Here is an 8,424-nt window from a genome sequence, read left to right as displayed (position 1 = left end):
ACAAAACACTATTAAATTTAAAACCAGAATAAAAGCAATTAAAGTACTAGATACAAAAAACTATAAGCAATAACATAAATTAATATAGATTTAAATTATATGCATTCTTTTTTATAGTTCTGTACATAGTAGTTATATCTTCAAGAAGAACTGTTTATATTGGAATTAATACTAATTTTAAATAATAACTTCGCAAATATATCAGAATTTTTAATTTTTATGAGGCCTTTCGCCAGCTATGCTGGCATCATCAGACACATCACAAAACTGGCGAAAGGCCTCATAAAAATTAAAAATTCAGATATATTGGCGAAGTTATTATTTCAAATTAGTATAGTAGTTATAGTTTAGTTTAGTAGTAGTGATTTATCAATGTAGGTTATGCCTATAAAACTTGAACCATTGATGAATGATTAACGCAATTAAAATTAGTGACATAAATCTTTATGACAAATACTTAGTCATGTACCGTAACTCAATTGATTTTATAATTGAACGTTTTATATTTTAACTAGCTAGTACGATCATAACTACGTAGTGTAAGAAAGTATACAACTATTTAAAATTTGTTCATGGTAATATACTCAATGTATGTTTTAATAAAAAGCACTATATTATAAAAACATGTAAACTTCAATAGTAATTGTTTTTATGATGTAACGTTATTTTTATGGTAATTATTATGTAGTATAGAATACATGTTCGGTATTCATTTATTTATAGAGTATTTAGAAATTAATCATTATGTTAATTAAGTCACTGGTTAATTAATCATGCTAATGTGTATATAAATCACCACATTTATTGTAATATTATTTAGTCTCAGTAACAATTTATTGTAAATAGACTCCCGCTTTCAATATTCAAATGAGATTGCTAAGCCTGCTCGAATTTCCCGCCACAGTAAGGCCTATTTTCCTGTACTACATACCCATGAATCACCTGACGCCGTGTTTGCTTCAATCGCATTTCCTATTGGCCATCGAATTCCTAGACCCCTCTAAACCGCAATTGCATTTTTCAAAGTGTGAAGCCGGCGATCGGGGTCTGTCTGTCCACGGTCGGCGTCCATAACTCACGGTGTATTCCGTTTCTCGTATCTCGGGACATTAATTGCCCATTTTACCTCTCTTAAACGTATTTTTAGGCTATAGATTAATTATATCTGGCCTCCCTCTCCTCTATAGTACATTTAACTATATATACATTTTAATTTCCCCCTTTTGTTTGTGATTAAATTACTTAAATTGTGATCTAGTGCTTTCAGACTCTTCAAACCTCAAGACAGTGTGTGCGCGTCCGTGTATTACTTCTAGACTTTCCGTACGTTTTCACCGTGACTTCCGCGTATTAGTGAGCTCTTTGTGATTATGAACTTGGGTGCGTTGCGTACTCCAAAATTCTACAAAACAGAAGCACTCGGTCTAAGGACTCCGCCATCCGCCATCGCTCCACCATAGACGACGCCGCTGCCATACTCTCCACCTTTGGACAATTGGACTCAAGGTACAACCTTAAAGTTTTGTGTGTGTTTTAATTAGACTCTAAAACTAATCTCATTTGCCCCTCACAAGACATTTTATTCCATCTCGGGACCTCAGTGCCCTTCAAATTGCAGATTCGCCATTTTCTCTAATTTAATTATTTTTCTCTTGAACTATTAATTAGTTCTGGTCCTTCGAGTTATTAATTATTTTCATTTTCACCCATTACGCCCCCAACATTTGGTCCTTCGAGCCGGATTCATTGTCTAAAGTCCTGTGGTAATTAATTTCAGCCAATTTTCATCATCAACCATATTTTTAGCGATCTGCAATTTTCAATTTTCGCCATATTGGTAAAATATCGGCTCGCGTTCGTTCCGTTCGTGGGCGTGGTTTAGCAATCTCTCTCCACTCGCGCGTCTGCGCAGGTCACAATCATGTACAATTTGCTGTTCTCTCTAGTAGTAGACAATTTTTCCCTACTTGGCTTTTTTATCCCGAAAACGGGATTTAGTTTTAGTTGCGGGATTTAGTCGCGAGCAGACGGCAGACACTAGTAGTAGACGCATATCTCAACTGTCACTCACTGTACAGGTTTGTTGTTGTTTACATTTTCTCATTTAAGGTGTATTGTGTAATAAGGTTGATTGATATTATTAATAACCAACTATTAGGTTATTATTAGGTATTTACTATTATTCTTTGAATCAATATTGCTCTTTTGAATATCGTACTAAATAAACAATAATTTGTCATTGTTATTTAACATTGTTTATGCTTTCTGAATTTTGATTTTAAATGAAGTAAAGTTAAATTAGTTCATCTCTGTAATTTTGGTTGACAAATGTGCGATATTATATTTAAGGTAATTTATTAATTATCTTGTCAATTAACATTTTAATAAATAGTTCAAAATAACCGTTTTTACTGGTTCTTATTACTATTGTTGTACATATAAACAAAACTGTTAGCTAGCGTATTTGTATTGTGATTCATATTTCATTGATGGTTATAATTTTATGTTCCTTTCTCATTTATTAGGGTAATAACTTACTCTTTATGTTGCAATTCTTGTTTACTAAGGATTATTCTACACTGTTTCATTAATGAGGCCTACTCTCATTAAACTTATTTAGATCCATTTATTATTTTTGTAAATAACGGTGAACTTTCATGTGACTCATTCATTTGTTCTATCATATCTCTTGTTTTATTGTGCATTATTATTACCGTACTTGAATATTTTCAACTAAGCTCAATTGTTGATTTATGGTTTGAAAATCGAATTAAACCTGCCACACTCATTTAAAAATATTTTATTGCTATCTAACGTGTTGATAACTTAGTGTTTTTCACTATTTGCCTCAATTAAGCTACAAAGTAGGTGGATATATGTTTTAGATTTTTATAATATTTTATCTCTATATTATTCAGCGGACAATTAATTACTACATTGTTAAGCTAATACCATTCATAGGCCTAGCTACAAGCCTTTTGTGTACCCACAACTTCCATTTTCGTGTGAATACTTTCAAGTGAATACTTCACAATGCCTCCTAAAGCATCTGATTTTAAGTCCGCAATCTACACCCGTTCTACGGCGCTGATTAAATCACGTTTTGAAAAACTTAAGGCTACAGTAGATGAATTATCAACTCAAATCGACCCTCTAACACCATTACAACTTAAGAAATTATCCGCTTACGCGTTGGAAATAAAAAAGAAACGCAGTGAATTTGAAAATAACCTTCAACGTGCCTTCGTTCTGGAAGATGAAGGGATCGATGATAAGACTCTTTCCAATGATCAAGATGCTATTGAAGACATGTTCTCTCACATTCAAGCTACGATTGAAACTCTGGTTCCCTCAGAACCACCAAAAACCCCTTCCGCGTTCAGTGAATCGTTTTCTGTTTCAGAAACTCATCCAAGCTCACAAGTACGATTACCTAAACTGGACTTACAAAAATTCTCTGGCGATCCATTAACGTGGACAAGTTTTATCAATCTTTTTGACACTGCAATCCACCGTAATGCTTCATTATCCTCTGTTATGAAATTCCAGTACTTACTCTCTGTCTTAAATGGAGAGCCTCTCAATTTAATAAGGAGTTTAAATCTCACCGCTCCTAATTATCTAGTCGCCTATGAATTGTTACGTGACAGATATCACAACAATCGAAGATTGCAATCATTGCATCTTAACCAATTGTTGGACCTGCCAAACATTACGGCAACTTCACTCAAAGGTTTGCGCCAATTTGTAAACCTGTTTACGGAACACACACAAGCTCTTAAGGCATTAAATTGTGACGTTAGTGACAACAACCCCCTATTGTCCGCACTCCTTTTGCGTAAAATGGACCAGGAACTACGTAAAAAACTTGAATCGTTCCGTTCCAGTCAAACCGAAGATCCAGTTACTCATTCATTACCAGAAATTGGTGAAATAATAAAATTTCTTAACCAAGAATGTTCGCAGACAGAAGATGCTAACATACATAACATGTCATCGGCCCACAGAAGCGTTCAACCTTCACCTCACAAAACCATACCAAAAAAGGTGCATTTCCGGTCTGACGTAGGCCTAGCCATGGTAGCTACTTCGAGATCTAATGCTCCCCCCTCTCATAGCTCTCAGACTAAAAATAGTCCTGTCTATAACAAATGTTTTGTTTGTAACAAAAATGATCACAAAGTTTACACTTGTGACGTATTTCAAAATAAATCTCCTCGAGAGCGACACGCCATTGTTAAAAAACATAATCGTTGTTTTTCTTGCTTGGGTGAACATAGCTCCAAAGAATGCCGCTCTCAGTTCACTTGTCGCACATGTAAACAGCGACACCACTCTCTTTTACACCTTGGTGATAATAATCAAACCTCTCAGATGTCTTTTCGACCTCAAGGTCAAAGCACTTCCCCGACCACTTCAGGTCCATCTCACACTCAGACTGGTGATGTTAATTCACAAGCCTCTATCTCCGCCACTGTCGCGGATGTAAGCAATTATTCTGCCCAAAATAACTCATGTACGACTTCGGGTAATTATACTGTATTACTCGGCACCGCCTTGGTCAAGTTGACTTCCCCTCAGGGTATCTCTCATGTGTTTCGTGCTCTACTAGATACTGGCAGTATGTGTGATCTGCTCTCAGAACGCGCTGCGAATCTCCTGAATATAAAACGCCAGTCTTCTCAACTCAAAATATCTGGTCTTTCTCAAATGGCTTCCTGTACTAAAGGGTCAACTTACTTGAATCTTGAAACTCTCTCAGGTCGAGTAATAGCCACTGACCATCAATTCCATATTCTTGATAAGATTTCCGTCGACTTACCTCGCTCCCCTATATCACCGGAAGTGCTAACAAAAATCAAGCCCTATGTTCTAGCTGATCCTACTTTTCACTTGCCTGGTGGCATTGACGTGCTTATAGGTAGTTCTCTGCTACCCCTCCTCTGGACTCATGAAAGTTACTCCCTCGGCACGCACATGCCTCATGTGATAGGTACTCATCTTGGCTTTATTCTGATGGGTAAAGCTCCCTGTGCAACTAACTCGGAACCCGTGTCAGGTTTTGCGATCTCTCTTCTCTCTGTTAGTGATAATTCACTACACTCTTCCCTGCAACGTTTTTGGCAACAGGAGGAACCCCCTCACTTCCAGGTTAAGTCACAGGAAGAGCTTCTTTGTGATGAATACTATAAAAAATCACACTCTCGTGATCAATCAGGTCGTTATGTTGTGCGACTTCCGTTCAAGACGGACCCCTCCATTCTAGGCCAATCTAGGCCCATTGCTGAAAAGCGCTTGTTGTCTCTTGAGCAGAAATTTAAAGCTCAACCCCAGTTTTCACACTTGTATAAGACGTTCATGTCTGAATATCAAACTCTCGGCCATATGACAAAACTAGATTTTGTTGAAGACATACACCCACACTACTTCCTACCTCATCATGGGGTACTGAAGGACTCTAGCACGACCAATTTAAGGACAGTGTTTGACGCCAGTAGCAAAACCAGTTCCGGTCACTCCTTAAACGATATTCTTTTGACAGGACGTAAATTACAAACTGACATTTGTGACGTAATTTTGAACTTCCGCTCTCATAAAATTGTGTTTTCATGTGACATTCGGCAAATGTACCGCCAAATACAAGTGCACCCTGACGATCAAAAGTTTCAACTGATTATGTGGCGTGACGACCCTTCAAAGGAAATCTCTACGTTTCAACTTACTACCGTCACCTACGGCATGAACAGCTCCCCCTACCTTGCTATTAAAACTTTAATGCAGTTAGCGGAAGACGAAGGTGATGCCTTCCCTCAGGCTTCTCACTCTCTACGTCATCACACCTACGTGGACGACATTATCACGGGTGCTGACTCCGTTGAGGCTGCTCTTGAACTACAGGACCAACTTATCCAACTTCTACATCGTGGTGGCTTTGAACTTCGCAAGTGGGCCTCCAACTCCTCTGCTCTTCTAGAAAAATTTCCTTCGGAACATCTAGAGACTCCAAGTTTCCTGCAAGACGCTCAGCTTCCCCAGTACTCCATCCTAGGTCTCCATTGGTCTCCTGAAGAAGACTGTTTCTGTTACGCTTTCAACCCCCCGTCTGAAAAGCTGACTAAGCGCTCCGTGCTCAGCTTTATTGCCAAACTATATGACCCCTGCGGATTTTTGTCCCCATTAATCATGGTAGCAAAATGCTTCATGCAATTACTATGGACTCAAGGTCTTGATTGGGACGACCATCTCCCTTCTGATCTCGCACATAAGTGGCATGTGTTCACTAGTAACACTAAAGACCACCTCGGTCAAATTAAGATCCCCCGAGCATTTCCGCTCGCTCACTCCTCTGATATCGAGCTTCACGGTTTCTGTGATGCATCGGAATGCGGTTATGCCGCGGTAGTGTATTTCCGGTGTGAATCTAGTGACAAAACAGTCATTGTGAAACAAATATTGTCTAAGACTCGTGTTGCCCCGTTAAAAAAGGTAACTTTACCCCGCTTGGAATTGTGTGCAGCTCACCTCTTATCAAAACTAGTGCATTATTGTGAAAAACAATTTAACTCTCTTACTACGAATACCACTGTATTGTGGAGTGACTCATCTGTAGTTCTTACTTGGCTACAAACCCCTCCATACAGACTAAAGACCTTTGTGGCTAATCGTGTAGCCCAAGTGCAAGAAATCATTCCCAGTTATCAGTGGCGGCACATAAAAGGGACGGAAAACCCCGCTGATTGTGCCTCACGAGGAATTCTAGCCTCATCTCTCATTGACCATCCCTTATGGTGGACTGGCCCACCATGGTTACAGCTCCCTGCGGCCAACTGGCCCCCCTCATGTTTTTCGCCGTCTGAACTCACTCCCACGGACGAAATTAAAGAAACTCCTCTTAGTGTACTTAGTGCAACAGTCGCCCCTTCGGAATGGGACTTATTGTCTAAATATTCATCTTGGTTGAAACTAACCCGTGTGCTAGCTTATGTACTACGATTCATAAACTATTCCAGGTCTAAAAACAAACTCTCTGGACACTTAAAACTCAGTGAATTAAATCTAGCGGAAGTGACAATTTTTAAACTAGTGCAAAAACTCCATTTCAGTGCGGATATTAAATTATTGAACAAAGGCTCAATATGTTCTGCACAATTACAGAAACTCACCCCCTTCCTCGACCCTAATGGTCTCATACGCGTCGGTGGCCGATTGTCACATTGTTCGCTTGCTCATGACATCCGTCACCCTATTGTTCTACCCAAGTCTCATACTGTAGTGAATTTGCTTATAGACTTTTACCACCAGGTACACTTGCACTCAGGTCCGCAACTAACTCAATCACTACTCGCCCGAAAAGTGTGGATTCTATCGGCCAGGAGCGTTATCCGCTCGCGCATATTTAAGTGTCTTGTGTGCTTTAAAAATAAACCAAGAAACAAAATACCTCTAATGGGTGATTTACCTGCTCATCGGGTCAATCCTACTCGTCCATTCTCATCTACAGGCGTAGATTACGCCGGACCATTTAGTGTTCGCGTTTGCAGTCTCAAAGCTCTTAGACAGATTAAGGTCTATTTGTGTATTTTTATCTGCATGGCTACCAAAGCTATTCATATAGAGGTAGTCACCGATCTTACCACCTCAGGCTTCATTGCCGCTCTCACACGTTTTGTGTCGAGACGCGGACTCTGTTCCGATCTGTATTCTGACTGCGGAACCAACTTTGTTGGTGCAAACTCGGAATTACGCAAGGTAATCCGTGAAACCATCCTTACACCTGATTCGCAGGACAAAATTGTTCATTTCACCACCCCCAAAGGAATTAACTTCCATTTCAACCCCCCCTCTGCACCTCATCAAGGTGGCTTATGGGAAAGTGCCGTTAAAAGTGCAAAATACCATCTGAAACGGGTAATTGGTGAAACCATTTTAACTTTAACCCAATTTCAAACTTTGTCCATTCAAGTAGAGGCAATGCTAAACTCGCGCCCTCTTACAGCTCTTAGTTCAGACCCTTCCGAAATTTCTGTGCTGACCCCTGGACATTTCCTCATCGGAGCTCCATTAGTTGCCCTGCCGGAACCTCACCTGTCTGAAGTGCCCTTCAATCGTCTTCGTCAGTGGCAGCTTGTCCAGGCTTTTCACCAGCGTATCTGGAGGCGTTGGCAGCTTGAATATCTCCACTCCCTCCAGCAGCGATCCAAGTGGACCACCCCTCATGAGAATTTGAAGACCGGAGACTTGGTGCTCATTCACTCCAATTCACCTCCACTCACCTGGCCTCTTGGACGCATCGTCTCCACTCACCCTGGCGCTGATGGAACAGTTCGAGTCGTCACAGTGAAGACAGCTTCTGGGACTTTCACACGGCCTGTTCACAAGGTCTTCCCTCTGCCATGCAATGAAGACTAAGTCCAAGAAACCTAC

General features: G+C 39.9%; 1 protein-coding gene across 1 annotated transcript; it reads left to right on the top strand.

Moving 5' to 3' along the window:
• The first annotated feature begins 5,676 nt into the window (after positions 1–5,676).
• Positions 5,677–7,753, top strand: LOC128984833 (uncharacterized). The gene is made up of 3 exons (XM_054404199.1): positions 5,677–6,486; positions 7,156–7,302; positions 7,643–7,753. The coding sequence occupies exons 1-3, from the start codon at positions 5,677–5,679 to the stop codon at positions 7,751–7,753; spliced, it is 1,068 nt and encodes a 355-aa protein (XP_054260174.1).
• The last annotated feature ends 671 nt before the right edge of the window (positions 7,754–8,424 follow it).

Source organism: Macrosteles quadrilineatus, unplaced genomic scaffold, assembly GCF_028750875.1.
Source record: "Macrosteles quadrilineatus isolate MER2022 unplaced genomic scaffold, UCM_ALF_1.0 Scaffold_2__2_contigs__length_208266976, whole genome shotgun sequence".
In the NCBI taxonomy this organism is placed as follows: Eukaryota; Metazoa; Arthropoda; class Insecta; order Hemiptera; family Cicadellidae; genus Macrosteles; species Macrosteles quadrilineatus.
The sequence above is the reverse complement of the archived record's forward strand: the minus strand, read 5'-3'. Positions and strand labels throughout refer to the sequence as shown.

What these genes read in the sequence shown, in the direction of transcription:
- LOC128984833 (XM_054404199.1), top strand. Translation starts at nt 5,677, where the DNA reads ATGTGGCGTGACGACCCTTCAAAGGAAATCTCTACGTTTCAACTTACT. An exon ending in GTGTTGCCCCGTTAAAAAAG is followed by an intron (nt 6,487 to 7,155) that starts GTAACTTTACCC and finishes GCACAATTACAG; the next exon opens with AAACTCACCCCCTTCCTCGA. An exon ending in TTATAGACTTTTACCACCAG is followed by an intron (nt 7,303 to 7,642) that starts GTACACTTGCAC and finishes TTACCACCTCAG; the next exon opens with GCTTCATTGCCGCTCTCACA.